Source organism: Gopherus evgoodei, chromosome 14, assembly GCF_007399415.2.
Source record: "Gopherus evgoodei ecotype Sinaloan lineage chromosome 14, rGopEvg1_v1.p, whole genome shotgun sequence".
NCBI lineage: Eukaryota > Metazoa > Chordata > Testudines > Testudinidae > Gopherus > Gopherus evgoodei.
The window spans coordinates 20,788,951-20,808,974 of NC_044335.1; the positions used below are offsets into that span (position 1 = coordinate 20,788,951).

At 44.7% G+C, this 20,024-nt stretch overlaps 1 protein-coding gene across 3 annotated transcripts in view; it reads left to right on the forward strand.

The window, feature by feature from the left end:
- Positions 1 to 20,024, forward strand: part of STK4 (serine/threonine kinase 4) — an 81,629-nt gene that overhangs the window by 32,539 nt on the left and 29,066 nt on the right. For 2 of the 3 annotated variants that reach the window (XM_030533827.1, XM_030533828.1), the window contains exon 10: positions 9,744 to 9,901. In XM_030533827.1, coding sequence (XP_030389687.1) covers positions 9,744 to 9,901 — 158 coding nt within the window. Of the gene's footprint in view, positions 1 to 9,743; positions 9,902 to 12,237; positions 12,265 to 20,024 lie in introns of those variants that run through there. The other variant, XM_030533829.1, reaches the window with a different exon arrangement.

Here is a 20,024-nt window from a genome sequence, read left to right on the forward strand (position 1 = left end):
AGTTGGTGAAGAATAAAATTTTACTGTTCTGGGAAGAGGGGGAGGTGTAGTTTTGTGTGTGTGTTTTTTTTTTTTAAGGTTACTTTCTGAATTAATCCCTGCAGCAGAGCAACTACATCTAAGCAAAATTATCTTTCAGTAAGTATACAAGCTCATGAAAATCAAGTAGTACTCTGTGAAGGAGCATTTAAAAATAACTTTTTCAAACCACTCAGCACTAATTTGACTGTTCATTATAATATAGATTTTTAAAAAGAGATCCAGATTACCCAGTACACCTCTACCCTGATATAACATGAATTCGGATATAACGCAGTGAAGCAGCGCTCCAGGGGGGTGAGGCTGTGTATTCCGGCAGATCAAAGCAAGTTTGAGATAACGTGGTTTCACCTATAATGCAGTAAGATTTTTTGGCTCTTGAGGACAGCGTTATATTGGGGTAGAGGTGTATATTTGTGTGTGGGTGTTTTGTGTGTGTATACATACAGCTGATTTCATCCTGCTGCATCTTCTTTCTTGACACTTCCCTTATTTGGGGTTGGCGACTCTTGTAGTCGTCTTCTAGACTGTCATGCAGATTGGTCTCTCTGGAGTCCACTGATATCCGATCTGTGTACAGAGACTTTGGTCTCTCCATTAGCTATCTTTCATCAAGAGCCATTCTACTGATATAACTCTCAGGTCTCCTCTGGATATGCCCATACCAGTGTAGCCCAACCTCCTTCAACTTGTCCTCAGTTGGAGCTACTCATATTAGGCCCCTTAAACCTCATTTCAATTACTATTCTGAACTGTCCAACATGAGTTCATGCCTATTCTACAAAATACCACTGCATAAAACATTCTTCTGTATTCATGGACTATAACATTTATAAAGTGCCTCTTGCTTCTAACAGTATCTTGCAGTTGCATAGAATGAGTATCCATAGAGTATCTTCACTCTCTAAATAAATGTTTTGTCACCACAGTGGTAATTAGATTTCTATACTACTTCAGTAACTATCCCCAATAGCACAGTATTTCTTAACTTTGCAAACACGTCTCCAGACTCTGACCTTCATGCAGTCTGTCTGAAGGCGGCTTTGTTGATCTGATTCTGTACAATGAGGCTTTTTAAAAAAAAAAAAAAAAAGAGGAAGCTATTGCCAGCGGTAGAATAAAATAATTTGTCTTAATATCTGTTACAATGCAGATGTGTAAGCTTTTATTTTCATCCTTCAGCTGTTTGCTGGCTCAAGAAAGACTACAAGATAGTTGTTGCAGTGATGCTTAGAGTTCTAATGCTATTTTCATACTATTTGTACAGCCACCCTTTTGTCTCTTTCAGTATCTGAAGCCAAGGATCATGCTGAAATATCTTATTGCTTTATGGAAGTTCACTTTACTGTATATTTAACACTTCTGTAAACACACAAGATGTCCTTAAAATATCAAGTTGACACACAAATTCAAACCATTATATCTATTAATAATCCGATAAAATCTGGGAAATGAAGTTCTACAATATAATATGTCAGTTTTACTTTAAAGAGTGATATCCTGTGACTAAACATGTATGGATTTCCAGATACCAAAAATAAAGCACCAATTAATAGCATACAGTCTCTTGGAAAATTTAGACCTTTGACAAGCTTATGTCTGCATATCGCCTAAATGTGAAACTCTTTGCCAAAGATTGTCTTATGGACATCTGGCAAATCACTTAAGAGACTGGTTTTTATGTATTTTAAGCCCCATTTTTTATTAGTTTTGGCTGTTATACTTTATTCACTTGTATGGCACTTGGTGTAACCTTAACTGCTCAGTCTAGACCTGGCTTATGTTTGGCTAATTTTGGTGCCATTTATACAGGCACTTGGCCTGGGGTAACTGTTGTGGGAAATTGAATTTCTGAGTTGCTGGCTTCTATGGATATGAGAGACTTGACTTCTGTAATGGCTAAAAATGTATTTAGACATGATAGATTTATTGCATTGTTTAGAAAACTGTTTGTTTTTATCACAATGAAATAACATTTCCTTTTGAAAACGGTATTCAGAATAGGTTAATTGGCTTGCTCTTACAGAACTAACTCATATGTAATGTGCACAAAAACCATATGCAGCAATTTATCATAAATGAAAGCAATATTGCATTTAGCTGTGAATGTTTGTAAATACAGTTTCAGTTTTCATGATCCTAAGATGTAGCTTGCTGCAGCAATACATCTTCTGTACAAACATATTTTTATTCTTATGCTGAAACTCTATACAAAGTATTATCTGCATTGAATTTAGCTTGTCATGCTGGACATAAATTTGAATACATATTAGACAACATCTAATATGTTAGATGATATGTAAAACTGCACCAATTGCACTAGCAGGTAAGTCTTAAATTTGACAGTGATATCCTTTTATACTGTCACGAATCCACATTGAAACTTTCAATATTTTGTTACTTCTAACAATTCTTATATTGTCTGGATTTTTTTTTTCTGAGGTGCCTAGAGGCTACGGTCTGTTCACTTTGTCTCTTTCCCCCGACCCATAACCCCATATAGCATTCTAATGATCCTTCAGCTGAGAGAGGCTGGGCTCCTCCTAGATCCCATCTCATCTATACTTCAGATCTCATCTGTGTTTCAAACCGCAGCAGTGTCCTAATGGCCACACACTTCCACTTTTGACATAAGATGAGCAGGGGTGCTGGGGATTGGTTGGGTGAATTCATGCCTAAATGTACACGGATCCTGGGGTGCTGTAAGAATTTTTATAGTGGGGGTGCTGATGGTGGAAACCATGTATTAGATGTTGTTAATACTTCAAGCCAAGGGATGCAGCAGTACCTCTAGTTCTGGCACCACTACACAGCTTACATTAAACCACAATCCAAATGTAATTGTGGCTGAAGGAAGGCAGCATGTTACCATCCTTATTTCTAATCCAATCTAACGAAACAGCCCATCTGGTCTTTTCCTTGGCAAAACTGGACTTCTACTGCATCATGTCCTCCATAAGTCCACAGTGTTCTCCCTGCCTTTCCTTTTACTTAGATTCTGATTCCTCTAAAGAATGTGTAATGGAACTGAGCGGGTTTTAGTAATGGAGAGTTTGAGGTGCATGGCATGTACTTAGTGTTTTGAAATATGAAAAAAATTATGACATAAAGATGAGGCACTTGTGTGACCCAGTAGGAGAACCTGTATTTGACTAAGGGAAATCTCCTAGCAAAAGAATCTGATAGAATAAGTGTTGATTTTAAAATCCATTTCTCCCCAGCCCTATACATACCTTAGAAAATTAATAGTCTCTCCCCATGTCTTCAGCCAAGGACAGGATATGTAACCTTTATACAAAGGAACTTACAGGGGCTTTCTTGGACTGTGGTGGCAGCTGGCCTTCTGTAGTGTTACTGTCAAATGGGAAATGTAGCATGTTCTCACTTGTAAAACAAATTTTGGTTCTGGTCTCATTAGTTGTTGAACTTTATATCTTTTTTTTTTCATATTTTGTAATTAATAAATAAGCTGGCATCCAGCTGGCTGAGTGTCACAGAGTGTGGGGAGTCCGGCCCTGCACCCCTCTTCCTGGGACCCACAGTGACTCTCAGCCAGCCAGTAAAACAGAAGGTTTATTGGACAACAGGAACACCAGTTACAGCACAGCTTGCAGGCACAGTCAGGACCCCTCCACCGAGTCCTTCTGGGCTTTCAGGGTGCTTGGATCCTAGCTAGGATACCCTGAATTCTGCCCACACAGCCCCAAGCCCAAACTCAAACTGCTTCCCTCCTGCCACTCCCTTCCTTTGTTCCCCTTCCCGGGCAAAGGTGTTGACCTTTCCCCTCCCTTACCTAGCTCAGGTTACAGGCCCTGGCATCGTCCATCCCCTAAAGTCCTCCCCTGCTCTCCCACTCCCCACACAGACAGTCCCTACTGCATCACATCTCTCCCCCCTTTGAGACTGAACTGAGCGGGGTCACTCTGCCCAGTGACCTGGGGAAGTTCAGGGCCCCCTCTCCGGGACAACGCATCCGCTGTCAGGTTGGCACTTCCCTTCACATGGACCACGTCCATGTCATAGTCCTGCAGGAGCAGGCTCCATCTCAGGAGCTTGGCGTTGGCTCCTTTCATCTGGTGCAGCCAGGTCAGGGGAGAGTGGTCGGTGTACACGGTGAAGTGTCGCCCAAAGAGATATGGCTCTAGCTTCTTAAGGGCCCACACCATGGCCAGGCATTCCTTCTCGATGGCCGCGTAGCTTTGTTCCCGGGGTAGCAGCTTCTTACTCAGGTACACGATGGGGTGTCTCTCCCCCTTTTCATCCTCCTGCATTAACACTGCCCTCAGTCCCGTCTCTGAGGCATCAGTGAACACCATAAAGGGTTTGTCAAAATCTGGGTTTGCCAGAACTGGGCCACTAACCAGAGCCTCTTTCAGCGCCCGGAAAGCCTCCTGGCACTGCTCAGTCCAGATCACCTTGTCTGGCTTCCCCTTTTTGCACAGTTCAGTGATGGGGCCGGCTATGGCACTAAAGTGGGGCACGAACCTTCGATAGTACCCCACCATCCCAATAAAGGCCTGGACCTGCTTTTTGGTTTGGGGAGCAGGCCAGTCTCTGATCACCTCCACCTTGGCTGGTTCCGGCTTCAGGCAGCCACTCCCCACCCGATGGCCCAGGTAAGATACTTCAGCCATCCCCACCTTGCACTTCTCAGCCTTTACTGTTAACCCAGCCTTTCGGAGTTGGTCCAGGACTTGTTTAACCTGGGACATGTGGTCCTCCCAGGTCTGGCTGAAGACGCAGATGTCGTCAATATACGCCACAGCAAAACTCTCCATCCCTCTGAGTAGCTGATCCACCAGGCGCTGGAAGATGGCCGGCGCTCCCTTGAGGCCGAAGGGCAGGGTCAGAAACTCATAGAGCCCCAGAGGGGTGATAAAGGCCGATTTCAGCCTGGCATCTGTGTCCAGCGGCACTTGCCAGTAGCCTTTGGTAAGATCCATAGTGGTGAGGTATCGAGCACCTCCCAGCTTGTCTAGGAGCTCGTCAGGCCTGGGCATAGGGTAGGCATCAGATACGGTGATGGCATTAAGCTTTCGATAGTCCACACAGAACCGGATTGACCCATCCTTCTTGGGGACTAGCACCACTGGCGAGGCCCAAGGGCTGGAATACGGCTGGATCACCCCCAAAGCCAGCATGTCCCTGACCTCTCTTTCAAGATCCTGGGCAGTTTTACCAGTGACCCGAAAAGGGGAGCATCTTATAGGGGCATGTGACCCGGTCTCCACCCGGTGGACAGTCAAATTAGTGCGTCCAGGCTGGATGGAAAACAGCTGTCGGTACAGATGCAGCACCCCTCTGATCTCAGCGTGCTGGCCCGGGGTCAGTTGATCAGAGAGGGGAATCGCCTCCAGGGGGGAACCAGCTTTTGTCCCAGAGAATAGATCCACTAAGGGGTCATCTCCCTGCCCCTCCCAATGTCCACACACGGCCAACACCACATTCCCCCTGTCATAGTATGGTTTCATCATGTTCACATGGTACACCCGACGGTGATGTGCCCGGTTTGACAGCTCCACCACATAGTTTACCTCATTCAGTTGCTTGATAACCTTGAAGGGCCCTTCCCAGGCGGCCTGGAGTTTTTCTCCTCACGGGGATGAGAACCATCACCTGATCTCCGGTGGCGAAGGCACGGGCTCGTGCTGTGCGGTCATATCAGACCTTCTGCCTCCTCTGGGCTCGGGCCAGATTCTCCCTGGCCAGGCCCATGAGCTCGGCCAGTCTTTCCCGGAAGGTCAGGACATACTCCACCACTGACTCTCCCTCGGGAGCAGCCTTCCCCTCCCATTCGTCCCTCATCAGGTCTAGGGGCCCCCTCACCCGCCTTCCATACAACAGTTCGAAAGGTGAAAACCCGGTAGATTCCTGGGGTACCTCCCTGTACGCAAACAGCAGGTGAGGTAAGTACTTGTCCCAATCTTGCGGGTGCTGGTTCATAAATGTTTTTAGCATCATCTTCAGTGTCCCGTTGAACCTTTCTACCAGCCCGTTGGACTGGGGGTGATATGCTGAGGCCCAGTTGTGCTGGACCCCACATTTCTGCCATAAGGACCGGAGCAGGGCCGACATGAAGTTGGACCCCTGGTCCGTTAAGACCTCCTTGGGGAACCCCATCCGGCTGAAAATTGTCAGCAGCGCATCTGCCACTGTCTGCGCTTCACTAGAGGACAAGGCCACCGCCTCGGGGTAGCGAGTGGCAAAATCCACCACCACCAGGATGTATTTCTTCCCTGACCGGGTCGTTTTGCTGAGAGGTCCCACTATGTCCATGGCCACCTTCTGGAAAGGTTTTTCTATGATGGGTAAAGGCCTCAAAGCCGCTTTCCCCTTGTCCCAGGCCTTCCCCACCCTCTGGCAGGGGTCACAGGATTGGCAGTACTATTGGACATGGGTAAAGACCCCAGGCCAGTAAAAGTTCTGTAGCAGCCTCTGCCTGGTGCGCCGGATTCCCTGGTGCCCTGCGAGAGGGATGTCATGGGCCAGGTACAACAGCTTGTGACAGAACTTCTGGGGAACCACCAGCTGCCTCCTGATCCCCCATGACTCTACTTCCCCTGGGGGAGCCCATTCTCTGTACAGGAACCCCTTCTCCCACAGGAACCTCTCCTTGCAACCTCTCCTCATGGTCTGTACCACACTAAGGTCAGCCTGGTCCCTGTGCTTCTGCAAGGAGGGATCTTTCTGTAACTCGGCCTGGAACTCAGCAGCTGGGACAGGGGTGGGGACCGGCTCTCTCTTGCTGGCTGGGTCTGAGGCCGCAGCCTCTCTGAACCGTGCCCCTGGGCATTCCCCGCTCCCTGGGTTAGGGTCCTGCACCTCGGGTCGAGTACCTTCTCCGTTGTCGGGGAGCAGTGCCCTTTGCCGAGTCTGACTATGAGTCACGACCAGGGCACTCTGGGTGTTACTAGGCCAGTCCTCAAGGTCCCCTCCCATTAACACGTCAGTGGGCAAATATTGGTGTACCCCCACATCCTTGGGGCCCTCCTTGGCCCCCCATTTCAGGTCTACCCTTGCCACGGGTACCTTGAATGGGGTCCCGCCCACGCCCATCAGAGTCAGGTAGGTGTCGGGCACCATCCGATCTGAGGCCACCACCTCGGGCCGGGCCAGCGTCACCTCTGCGCCCGTGTCCTAGTACCCAGTGACTTTCCTCCCATCCACTTCCAGGGAAACAATGCACTCCTTCCGGAGGGGCAGCCCCGCACCCACCCGGTAAACCAAAAACCCGGAGCCTGGAGCATCCACAGGTGGTACATTGCCAGCCCCCCTTTCCTGGGAATGTAGCCCCTCCTCCGATTGGGGTTTTACCCAGTCCACCCTCTGCGGGTTGGGTCTGCTTGGTCTGTCCCTGAGCTTGGGGCACTGGGCCCGTATGTGACCTCGTTGGCCACAGCGATAGCAGCCCATATCTTGTGGGTCCCCTTGAGTGGGTCGGAGGGACCTGCCGCTGGATGTTCCCCTTTTGGGGGGGGTTCTCCATAGGCCTCCTTTGGGAGGTCCCATGATGACTCTCTCTCTGCGTTGAGGCAGGCCTGCTCCTTCGAGACTCCTTTCTGCCATCCCCTGCCCGACTGTCCACAAATTGGTCGGCCAACTGGCCTGCATGCTGCGGGTTCTCCGGCTTCTGGTCCATCAACCACAGCCTCAGGTCGGACGGGCACTGCTCGTACAGGTGCTCCAGTGTGAATAGGTCAGGCAGGTCCTCTTTAGTTTGGGCCCCAGCTGTCCACTTGCGGGCATACCCCTGCGCCCGCTTGACCAGTTGTAGGTATGTGACCCCACGGGTTTTACGCTGGCTCCGGAACTTTTTCCGGTACATCTCAGGAGTCAGCCCAAACTCGCGAAGCAGGGCCTGTTTGAACAGTTCGTAGTCCCCTGCCTCCGCCCCTTTCAGTCGGCTGTACACCTCCACGGCTGTGGAGTCCAGTAAGGAAGTGAGAACTGCGATCCTGTCTGCAGGGTCAACCCTGTGCAGCTCGCAGGCATTCTCAAAGGCTGTCAGGAAGGTATCTATGTCCTCCCCCTCCTTACGCCAGGGCAACAAGTGCTTTTCAAAGCTCCTTGTAGGCTTGGGTCCCCCCTCACTCACCGCAGCCAGGGCCCCACTGCTTGCCAGCCGGGCCAGCTCCAGCTCATGTTTACGCTGTTTCTCCTTCTCCTCCCACTCACGCTGGCGCTGGTTCTCCTCGTGTTTACGCTGTTTCGCATTCTCCTCCAGCTCTCGCCTCTTTAGCTCGAGCTCTTCCCGTCTCAGCTCCCTTTCATATTCCAGCCGCCTCCGCTCCACGGATGCTGAGTGTCGCCGGGAGGATCCCCTGCTGGGGGGTGAGCTTCGCCGTGAGGCTCCCCTGCTGGCCGGGGGTGTCACGGTGCCCTCGGTATACAATGGGCTCCTCCTCGCCCTTCCCCTAGGCCTAGGAAGGGGGGGTCTCGGGAAGCCCTCGTCCGCCGGCTGACCACTCCCAGCGGGACAGACACTGGTGCCTGCGCTGCATCTACTCAGCTGCTTCGCTCAGAGACAGGGCTCCGTTCATTCATGCGGTCTCCCTGCTCCAGCTGGGCAATCAGCTGGTCCTTGGTGCGTCACCCCGGGTGCAACCCCCTCTGCTTGCATAGCTCCAGCAGGTCACACTTGCGCCGCTTGGCATACATCTTCCTGCTGGCCACTCACAGGCCGGGGTGCTCGCCGCTCCCCACGGTTTCCAGGGGGACCCCTAGTGCACCAGCCCTTCTTGAGGTCACCACCTCTCTGCCAGGGTCGAGCTGCAGACTCCACCGCCCCTAGGACCACTCGCTGCAATCCCCCAGGGGACCCTGTTACTGCAAAGTCCTTCTCACTGGGCACACACTCCCAGGGGTTAATCACCCGTTCGTTTTACTGCTCCCCAGTCACTTACTGCAGGAAGCGCTGTCCACGAGGTGCAGTATATCCCACCGCTGCCACCAGTTGTCACGGAGTGTGGGGAGTCCGGCCCTGCACCCCTCTTCCTGGGACCCACAGTGACTCTCAGCCAGCCAGTAAAACAGAAGGTTTATTGGACAACAGGAACACCGGTTACAGCACAGCTTGCAGGCACAGTCAGGACCCCTCCACCAAGTCCTTCTGGGCTTTCAGGGTGCTTGGATCCTAGCTAGGATACCCTGAATTCCGCCCACACAGCCCCAAGCCCAAACTCAAACTGCTTCCCTCCTGCCACTCCCTTCCTTTGTTCCCCTTCCCGGGCAAAGGTGTTGACCTTTCCCCTCCCTTACCTAGCTCAGGTTACAGGCCCTGGCATCGTCCATCCCCTAAAGTCCTCCCCTGCTCTCCCACTCTCCACACAGACAGTCCCTACTGCATCACACTGAGGTCTGTATGCGGCTTCTAGTACATATGGCTCAGTCACTTAGCAGTTTGGTCTGATGGACTCAGCACAGATCTAATCCTGGTTCTGATGCAACTTGCGTTGTGGTCTCTTAACCTCTCTTACAGATGAGGAAACAGAGGCAAATAGGGATAATATTTCTGTCGCACTAATGGCGTGAGGATTAGCTTTTTGTCTAGTGCTTTCCAAATAGATAGTACTTTGTTATCACCAAGTATTATTATTAGTGATCTAATTGCTTGAGACAGATTCTGTTTGTTGTAATATAAATGCTCTAGTTTCTGATTTTTTACAGAAGTGACTGTTGTTTTACCATTTTTTAAATATTTCCAGGGAGGGATGAAACGATGCAGCCAGCCAAACCATCATTCCTGGAATATTTTGAACAAAAAGAAAAGGAGAATCAGATCAATAGCTTTGGGAAGAATGCATCTGGCCAGACAAAAAATTCCTCTGATTGGAAGGTACCACAGGATGGAGACTATGAATGTGTAAGTATATACTTTGAAATGTATTGTGGCCATTTTAAAGGTTTTCTGTTAATCTTACTATAATAGCTTTCTTATTTGGACAAAGTACAGTAGAACCTCAAAGATACAAACACCAGAGTTACAGACATACTGGTCAAGCGGCCACCCTGTGGAACCGGAAGTAATCCTGCAGCAGTGGGGACTCCTTCACTGCCTCCTTCACTGCCTCGGGGCTTGGGCCTGCAGCCGCGGTGTGAGGGGGGTCAGGGCTCCAGACAGGGAGTTGTGGTCAGGGCTTCTGATTCTTGGGAACACCGGAGCTTGGGGCTTTAGCCCTGCGCCTCCTTTCCTGGCTTCAGACCTGCAGGGGGCTTAGGGTTTAACTATTAGGGGAGTGCCGGTTTCAGCCCCATCATACACTCTCCTTCCCCCCACGCTCCCCCCAGCGGAAAGTAGGAGCAGAGCTGTAGGGCTGAAGCCCTGAGCCTCAGCTCTCCCCCAAGGTCTAAATCCCTGAGCCCTAGTGCTCCCGAGAGGCAGAACTCTGTAGGCCATTTGCCTGGGAGTCAGGGCGAGCCTCTCTGTTCCCTTTTCCTTCCTAGCCTGTTCTTTGCAGATTATGCTCTGCAGGCCATCTGCCTGAGAGTTTTATATAAACTAGGCTTTTCTCCTGAACTGGGGACTACCACAGGAGCCTTCCTGCTCCCTGCAGCTCTCCAACTAACCTGAGTTACTTGTTGATTTTTATGAGAACGAGGTGATCTTCAAGCTGTCACCTGAATCCTGGCCTCACAGCCTCAGCTGGGTGGTGGCTAATTAGTCACAGGCAGAGTTAGGCCCAACTCCTTTTAAAAGGATCATCCACCCTTTGACATAATATAACTCTCTCCCTCTTTTACTTTGAGATGTAGCATAACTTCCCTCCTTCATGTGTGCATGCTGTCATTGAATGAGTGTTTGTATTGCCCAAAGATGTGAGGCTAGACACTTTAGTAAGGGATACACATTCCTTTTGAAAAGAGTTGTGGAGGAAAAATTGCTTTCTTCTGTTTTAATTCTAATATGTTGATACCAAAATCCATCTAAAATATTTTCATATAAACATTCTGGGACTTTACTGAAAACTGTGAAGACACCAATTTATTACCATAGAATGGGGTGTCCTCTTATGGATCAGTTTACATCTAGTTCAGTGGGAGTATGCACACAGTGAGGGAAGTGTGCAGTATAGAAGGCACAAGGTAAAGGGGAAAGTTCTGTGGCATAGAACAGCCATATTGGGTCAGACCAATGGTCCAGCTAGCCTGGTATCGTGTCTTCTGACAGTGGCCAATGCCAGGTGCTTCAGAGGGAATGAACAGAACAGGTAATCATCACCCGTCACCCATTCCCAGCTTCTGGCAAACAGAGGCTCAGAACATTGTCGCTTACAGAGAAGAAATATTTTTAGACCTGTGATGAGTAGCTGTTTTGATTCAGTTATATGACCTTCTTTACTGCCTTCTGTTATTACTGAAGTATTGCTGTTTACATAGATTACCAGTTTTGCTGAAAACCCAAAAAGGAAGCCTTTTGAAAGCAATAAATCAAACATTATTTAAATGTGCTTGGGTCACACTCATACGTTAATTTGTAAAAATCTCGCTTCCAAGCAGTGTACACTTCCTTAGCTCTGTTTTCCCTCTGTGCATGAATGTGCCACAGTCTTGCATTTTAATTCTATAACTGAGCTGACTCTCTCCAGTTAATTTTCTTTTTATGTAGGATAAGTACTTGAAAGAAGCAAACATTAATGTTTGATAGACATAAGGGTATTTCCTGCAGCCTTTAAGTGAGGGTTAGTAACAGTAACGTGTTATGTAATCCAGTCAAAGACCTAAGGCTGAATACCTCTCCTGTTTGGTTAAAAAAATTTAATAGACTAACCTAATGATGGGCTTAGGGCAAAATTCATCTGTTAAACTGCTTAGTAATTGAATGCCCCAATGTCATAAACTGCTTGAAGTAAGAGTACTTTCACTAGTAACGGCAAGCGCATTCAACCTAATCTGAACCCAGCACTGGATTAATTGTGCTTTGTCAGCGGGGGTGTACAGGAGCATGCTTTTTATTTTAGCTTCTATGGTTCCAAGTAGAGACCAGATCAGTCAGCTTGGAGATAAATATTGGTTTCTCTGAGCCTCAAGAAATGTGATTTGAAATACTATTTGGTTTGTTAGCACAGTCTAGTTTAACATTTCTGTCACCTTAAGTCCTATATGCTTTCTCCCTCCTAGCTTCTTTGAACTGGAAACTCTTGGTTTACAAGCAAGCAACATTTAATTACAAGAGAGATTTTTTTCCCCTTTCCCTTGCAGAAAAACATTTGACCTTTTCCTGGTTAGAACTGTTCCTCTGAAGCAGGCAAATATGAAGTTATTTATATACCACAGCGATGTGATGTTGGATTAGGGTTCAATTATTTTCATCCAGACTTCCTGTTACTTGTTAAGTGTTGATAATGTGCAAGGCACTGTACAAAAAAATGAAGGCATTCCTGTCAACCAAGGAACTGAAAAACTTAAAAAAACAAAAAAGTGCTTTAAAAAGGATGCGAACTCCAGTCACCAGTCATCAAAATGTGCCATTTACCACTCTACTTGTGCCATGATAGTGGTCTGGGATATCAAAAAGCGTCTGTATTTCTAGCCTTGTAATTTTTAAGTGTCCATCACTACTTCCATGGTCATTGCATGTTGGTACTAATGTTTTCCTCACACGTTTCAGTGAATGTCCTTTTAAGACCAAAACCAAAAAGAAGTTTTGAAACTTGTTCTTCTCTTTTAAAAACCAGAATAACTTTTTTCTTTACTTTTGGTTTTAAAGAGAGTGGGTTTTTTGTTAGTTCTGTTTTTTTTTAATCTAAGTAGACCAAGGTTTTCATCTCATTTGTGACTGAAGTGGGAGAAGTTTGAAGAGGTTAAAATGAAGTTAGAATGGCAACTATCTGACCAAATCTATCACAATGGGCACTTTGATAGAATCTTCTATGACTATTCAGTGTATATTGTAGATCTACTGGGAATCGTTTCATAGATTCTAAGGCCAGGAGGGACCATTGACATCATTATCTGACCTCCGATGTATGACAGGCCATAGAACTTCCCCAAAATAATTCCTAGACTCTAGAGCATATCTTTGAGGAAAACATCCAATCTTGATTTTAAAATTGTAGGTGATTGGGAATCTATCACAACCCTTCGTAATTCACCACTGGAACAATTTACTCTCCTTGTTAAAAATGTATGCCTTATTTCCAGTCAGAATTTGTCTAGCTTCAACTCCCAGCAATTGGATCGTGGCTAGATTGAAGAGCCGATTATTAAATATTTGTTCCTCGTGTAGGTACTTGTAGACTGTAATCAAATCACCCTGTAACCTTTTCTTTGTTAAACTAAATAGATTGAGTGCCTATAAGGCACCCATCATTCTCGTGTCCCTTCTCTGAACCCTCCCTAGTTTATCAACATCCTTCAACTGTTGGCACAGAACTGGACACAGTATTCCAGCAGTGGTTGCACCCATGCCAAATATGAGTTAAAATAAACTCTCTACTCTTAATCGAGATTCCCCTGTTCATGCATCCTAGGGTTGCATTAGCTCTTTTAGCCACAATATCACACTAGGAGCTCATGTTCAGTTGATAATCCTCCATCCAAATCTTTTCCAGGGTGTCTGCTTCCCAGGATGGAGTCCCTAATCCTGTAAGAATTTCCTGTATTCTTTGTTCCTAGCCATATTAAAATGCATATTGTTTGCTTGCTCCTAGTTTATCAGGTGATCAGATCACTCTGAATCAATGACTTGTCCTCTTCATTATTTATGACTCCTCCAGTTTTTGTGTCCAACTTTATCAGTGATAATTTTAAGCCTTTTTTCTCAAGTCATTGATAAAAATGTTAAATAGTGTGGGACTAAGAACCAATCCCTATAGGACACCACTGGAAACAAACCTACTTGATAACAATTCCCTGTTTACAGTTACATTTTTGAGACAGATTAGTTAGCCAGTTTTTAATCTCTTTAATGTGTACCATATTAATTTTATAACATTTTAATTTTTACCAAAATTCACAGGGTACCAAGTCAAATGCCTTACAGAAGTCTAAGTATATTACATTAACATTATTACCTTTATCATCCAAACTTGTAATCATAAAAAAAACAGTTTAGTTTGATGGGATCTATTTGTTGATGTGCATTGAATACATTATCCTCCTTTAGTTCTTTATTAATCGAGTCCTGTATCAGCTGCTCCATTGTCTTGTCCAGTATTAGTGTCAAGCTGACAGGCCTATAATTACCCAAGTCATCCCGTTTACTCTTTTTTTTAAAACTGGGACAATATTAGCTTTGTTCCAGTCTTCTGGAACTTCCCCAGTGCTCCAAGACTTACTGAAAATACACAATAACAGTCCAGCGAACTCCTCAGCCAGCTCTTAACTCTTGCGTCCGAGAGTTATCCGGACCTACTGACTTAAAAAATCTAACTTTTAAATCATTGAAAACCTGTCTTTTTATGTTAACACAATAATAAATTCCTGATCCATGCTTTCTTGGCATCATTACAATACTGAAAGCTGTTCCAGATTCCATGGGAAAGTAGTAAAAATGAGATGGGAATAACTTTCCCCTCATACACTTTTTTTAGTTAATCTGCATCCTTTTGCCATAATGTGATTTTTCTGTCTAATTATGAATGCCTCTATATAGCAATGCTGAGCTTTTGCTTAAAAAAATGTTACTACTTTGTCTCACTAATCAAAAGGTTGGCCACAAATTCTAGGTAATTTCTTGGAAGTGAGGCAAATGTCACCAATAATTTAGGATTGGACACTATTGCAAAAGCATTTGGATATCATCTTATGTTTCCCTACAGGCACCTGTAGCTATGTCACTTCTGCTACAAAAAGTTAGGATAGAAGCAGATTGTCTCAGTACTTACAATTACTTGTCTATCTCTCAGAATGTATTTATTAGCACTAGGGTCAACCCTTGATGCCTTAAAGTCTCAAATGAGCATTTTGGGTTGGTTTGTTTTTGAAGCCACCTGCACAATATCTGTGCTTTTGGAGGCCTGTTAGGGCTGCATCTCTTAAGAGTTATGTTAGTAGCCCAGATGTATTTAGCTATTTATGCTGCTTCTAGCTTCCAGAGCTGCCAGTGAATACCTGGCAGAAATCCAGTTGATGAAAATGGGTATGCTTTTTTGTTCATGGGGTCCCAGGAGAGCGTTACTCATTGCCTGTTAGCCGTCATTAAAATCCTCTAAATTCTCTTAAATTAGCAGGAATTCCTGTATTGTCAAGTTTTAGCACTATGGCGGGGCAAGGAGACAGCCATTTAGAAACAAAATTCATGGCTCTTCCTTTCAAATAATCCACCTTCTTTGGGAACAGTCTGATTTGGTTCATGCCTAGATGTTGGTGAATAAGCCCTTTCCCTTCCCTGCAATTACTGAAAGCCGTTGTCTGCCTGTTGTCTTCCATGCCCCACCTCTTGAGCCTAATAATGAGTGTCTTCCTTGATACTCTCCAAGGTTTCCTGTAAAGTGTGTGTGTGTTTCATTCCTTTCATAAACCAAGTCAGTTATAAAACTGCTGTAGATCACTCAGGAGCATAAATGCGTGGTGCGAGGCGGCAGAGATGACTTTTTAATAATCGTCCCTTTGGCCTCCTGTGGAGATGTTTGTGCAAGTAAGAAGCTGCTACTGTACACAGCATTTGCTCACACTAGGGATGTAAAAGGTTAACTGGTTAACCAAAGTTAACTGTTAACCTCAGCAGCCCCGACCAGGCTGGAGCGGCCCCAGCCCCAGCCGTGCTAACAAGGCTACACTGTGCCGGTCGGCCAGACCCTGGCCATGCTGCGCCTAGCTGGGTGGATGGACGCCAGCCCTTGCCATGCCACACGGAGTCAGGCAGCCAGCCTCACCCCAGCCCTGGCCTTTCCGGCCGCACCCCACCTACCTCTGATAACAGTTAACCAGTTAAATGAAATAATTTTAATTGTTTAACAAGTTAACTTTTTAACTGATATTTACATCCCTAGCTCACACATTCACTATACTCAGGTTTTCATTGCACAGACACAACTTTTAGCCACGTAGCGCTCCTATGGAGAAAATATTCTCCATGCTAAATGTTCTCTATCTAGTTCCATCTGAGAAGTGTTTTGCAATTAACTGCTAATAAAACCCTTTTATGTGTCAGTTATAGAAGATAAGAATTAATTTTTGCCCATTTAATTTTTGGACTCAGCAAGCCCAGCATAGATTCTGTCTCCTCTACTTCAGGTTGTCATGTTTCATTTCTGTATGTCTCTTGGGGGTTTCATGCATCGCAATTATTAGGACTCTTCGGAAGTTCTAGAAGTAACATGAGAAGACGCTGATCACCATTGAGGTGGAAAGATTCCAAGATACAGCTTGACTTCCACATGGCTGAAAAAGGGTCAGACCCTCCATCTAGCCTGCTTAGACTAGGTGGTTATTTTGTATTCCAGTAGCACCTACAGGCCCTAACAAAAATCAGGGCTCCGCTGTGCTAGATACTGTACGAACACAAAATAAGCAACAATACCTGCCTCAGAGTTCACAGTCTAAATTGATGAGATAAAGGGTGGAAGGAGAAATGGAGGCACAGAAGTGAAGAGACGTGCCCAAAATCACACAGCAAGTCAGTGACAGAGCTGGAATTTGCTTCCATGACTCTGAGCCCCAGTAAAGTGCTCCATTCTTTAAGCCATGTTTCCTCTGCTTTTGTCAGGCTGACCCCGGGGACTGTAACTTGGACCAGGAAGCTGCATAAATTGAAAGATTCACAAAAAAAGATAGATGAGTGAGCTGTAGAAAGACACATTCATATACTGGATTTTCATTTGTTCAGATAATGCACGAAGTAATCAAGGGAAATCTGGTAAACAGTTGAAGGAAAAATTACTGTAAAATATATTTGCTTTAACTAATTTAACAAATGTACCCACATCTGTTGTGTCTCATAAAAATTCCCTGCAATGCATTGGAAATGCAGTTGGTATCAGAACTGTAATTAACAGAGATGTATCCTCAAAGCAATTAATTGTGCGATCTTGGTTTCCTCATTTAAATTACTTTAAAGCATGCATATTTATACGAGACTATTTCCACAGGGCAATATTAATAATATTCTGTTAGTTTTAGAAGCCATCATCTCCATTTATGTGTACCTGATAGGAGTTGTTGTAATTGTGCTTGTCTGTAAGCTAGTTCTGGTCCAAAGCTTTTAATGGCCATTGTCCAGGTCAGTTCCTTTCTGCAATATAATGTAACCTAAAGTGAGTCCTTTTTCGTCCTTCAATAGGAATGTAACAGTTTTTTGCTGAGCTTTTATACTGAGAACATCTTGACATGCTTTAAAAACAAAGCATTCTACCCCGGCTAAGTCAGTATCCCTTTGTAGCAGTGTAGTCTTGGATCTGTTGTATTTAGTATCTCCCTAATTTCTGGGATCTTTAAGTCAAAACAAACAAAAGAACAGTTGTAATTTTACTAGCAGGGAAGAAGAGAAGGAAAAGCATTTTAAAGATTAGTAGTAGCTTCCTCCTGTAGAATTGTTGATGAAATGCCACTGTGGATTCCACTCCCCTTTGTCTAGACATATTAATTTTGATTCGATGATATACCGAGCTCTGAACTTAACTCTTACTGAAACATCTGCAAATAATAATGCGAACGGAGAAAAGTTTCTTGTTTTCAGAAGAAGCTAAATCAGAATATTGTATTTTAGTTCTGGTAAAACCTGAGAGCATCTGCAGGCTGGAATCCTCTAGTTATTTAGGCTAGGTACATCATGGGTAGTGTAAGGTCCAGCCACATTGACTCATTAGTATGACGTGAGGGATGAATTGAGGCCCCATAGCCCATTCAGTCCTAGTCTCGCCACAAAAGCTACTGTTGGCATCCTAACATAGTGACATGTCACTCACAACCCAGTGCAGTTTCTTCTGCAGTGATAGAATGATAAATTTCAAGTTTTAAGAGTACTTTTATTAATTAAAACTTCAAGCTGTATTACATATTCCTTTCTGATGCACTGGCAACTTCATGGCATGCAGAAGAATGTTAATGGATCTGCTCGTTGTATAGTGAAACCATCCATTTATTTCACTGCAAATGATATATAAAAGGAACTGTTAGAGGCCAAGTGATTTATTGCTTATTGATCATTGTAAACATGCTCTTCTTTGCAATGACCAGAGTGTCTGATGCATTATAGTCCTTCATGCAGGTGTCGTTTGTCTTATGAACACATTGGTGTCTACCAATACCTGGTACATTCAGTTTGCTTTCTGTCTCTCTGAACACTGATATTCGATGGCATTTATTAGCAACTTCTTGTTGACACTTTTTTATGGCATTCCTGACTTTGTGGAAGTTGAGCTAATCAAAGGCGTGGGAATATAGGAAAGAAGGAAAGTATGTTTTTTGTACACTTGGACACCCCAAGGACAGTAGCAGGCTAGATAACTGGCTCCACTTCATTACTTAGGGTTTGTCTTCATATATGGTTGTGCAGTAGCACTGCTCTAGCGCTTTAGTGAAGACACTACTACTACTACACCGATAGAAGTAAGGCGTAGTTCATCCACCTCCCTGAGAGTCCATAGCTGTGTTGATGGGAGAAACTCTCCCATTGACATGGTGCTATTTATATGGGAGGTTAGGTTGATGTAACTACATCACTTGGGGTGTGGATTTTTCACACCTCTGAGCAATGTAGTTATACCGACATAGATCTGTAGTGTAGACCTGGCCTTAGAGGAGCTCTGAAGAGCCATCTCAAACGGTGAAAAACCATACCAATGATGCATTTGTAGAGCTGATTGTACAGACAAGATTTTTTAATTACATTGTTACTCGGAGTTTCTGCTATAGTAATATAGGGACACACCCTGACATTGTGTGAGATGTCTTTGAGCTTGTTTACCACTTAAGTTTTCTGCCTCTGATATGACGCTCCGAGTTTTAATTCACTTGTGTTTATGAAATTGCTTGGAAAATAGCATTCAAGGTTCCAGAGACAGAAAAATACATGAGGCCCCAAAGAAGTCTTATTTTGTTGGTTCTTCCCCATCACATGGCTTGAATGGATATTCTGGGCTGATAGCTGAAGTATCAAAATCCAGTTTGGTGGTAGGGGCAAAAACCCCTACTAGAATAAAAAATCCATCTTGCACATTTACAGGTCTTTTAGTATTCTTAAATTAAATTGAATCGTCAAAAGCATATGTGTTAAAATAACATTCACTCTGATTTTTTTAAATGTACTTTTTCTGACCCAGAGCCTTATGCAATTAATTAAGGTTGTTTCTCAAGAATTCACTTGAATATCTACAGTTTTTTTGAATAGGGCAAAAGGAAGCTTCCATTAAAACACTACTTTCTTCAACTGCACTAAATGTTTCATGACTAGACCAAATGTTTTCAGTGAATCTAGAGGGATTTCTCTGTCCAAAAATTCCTCTTCTCCATCTATCATATACTCCCCTTTCCCACTGGCAGTGGCAGGAATAGAAAATACAGCTTAGGCATTAACTTTTAAAATAATCATACTTTGATTATAAAATGAATTTATGTGGCAAGGTATTCATTGTTTTAACTAGTCATGTCTGGAAACAGTGATGGATATTTCTATCTAGATTATGCATTACTTCAGCCCTTTTCATAACTAGAAAAAATAGACTTACAGATGATACTGTATTGAATCCATAATGCAAAAGCTGCTTTTGATGGGAAAACACTAGTGCTACAACCTTTCTTAGAAGGAGAGGATTTAAGTTTAAAAAAAATCTTGTTCCTTAAAAAACTGCAGAGGCTGCCCAGCCCTCCTTATCTAGCAATCCCTGCTCATTGCATATGATTCTTTTAAGCAAGTGCTGCTGCTACCTTTCTGGCATATTTGTCACATTGTTTCCAGCAGTAGTTTTAATCAGTGATGGTTTTATTAAAAGTTGAATATCTTGTCATCTGTTGATCAAACGCTATACTATTAAAAATGAGCTTTGGCATAAGAACATAAAAATGACCATATGAGGTCAGACCAATGGTCCATCTAACCCAGTATC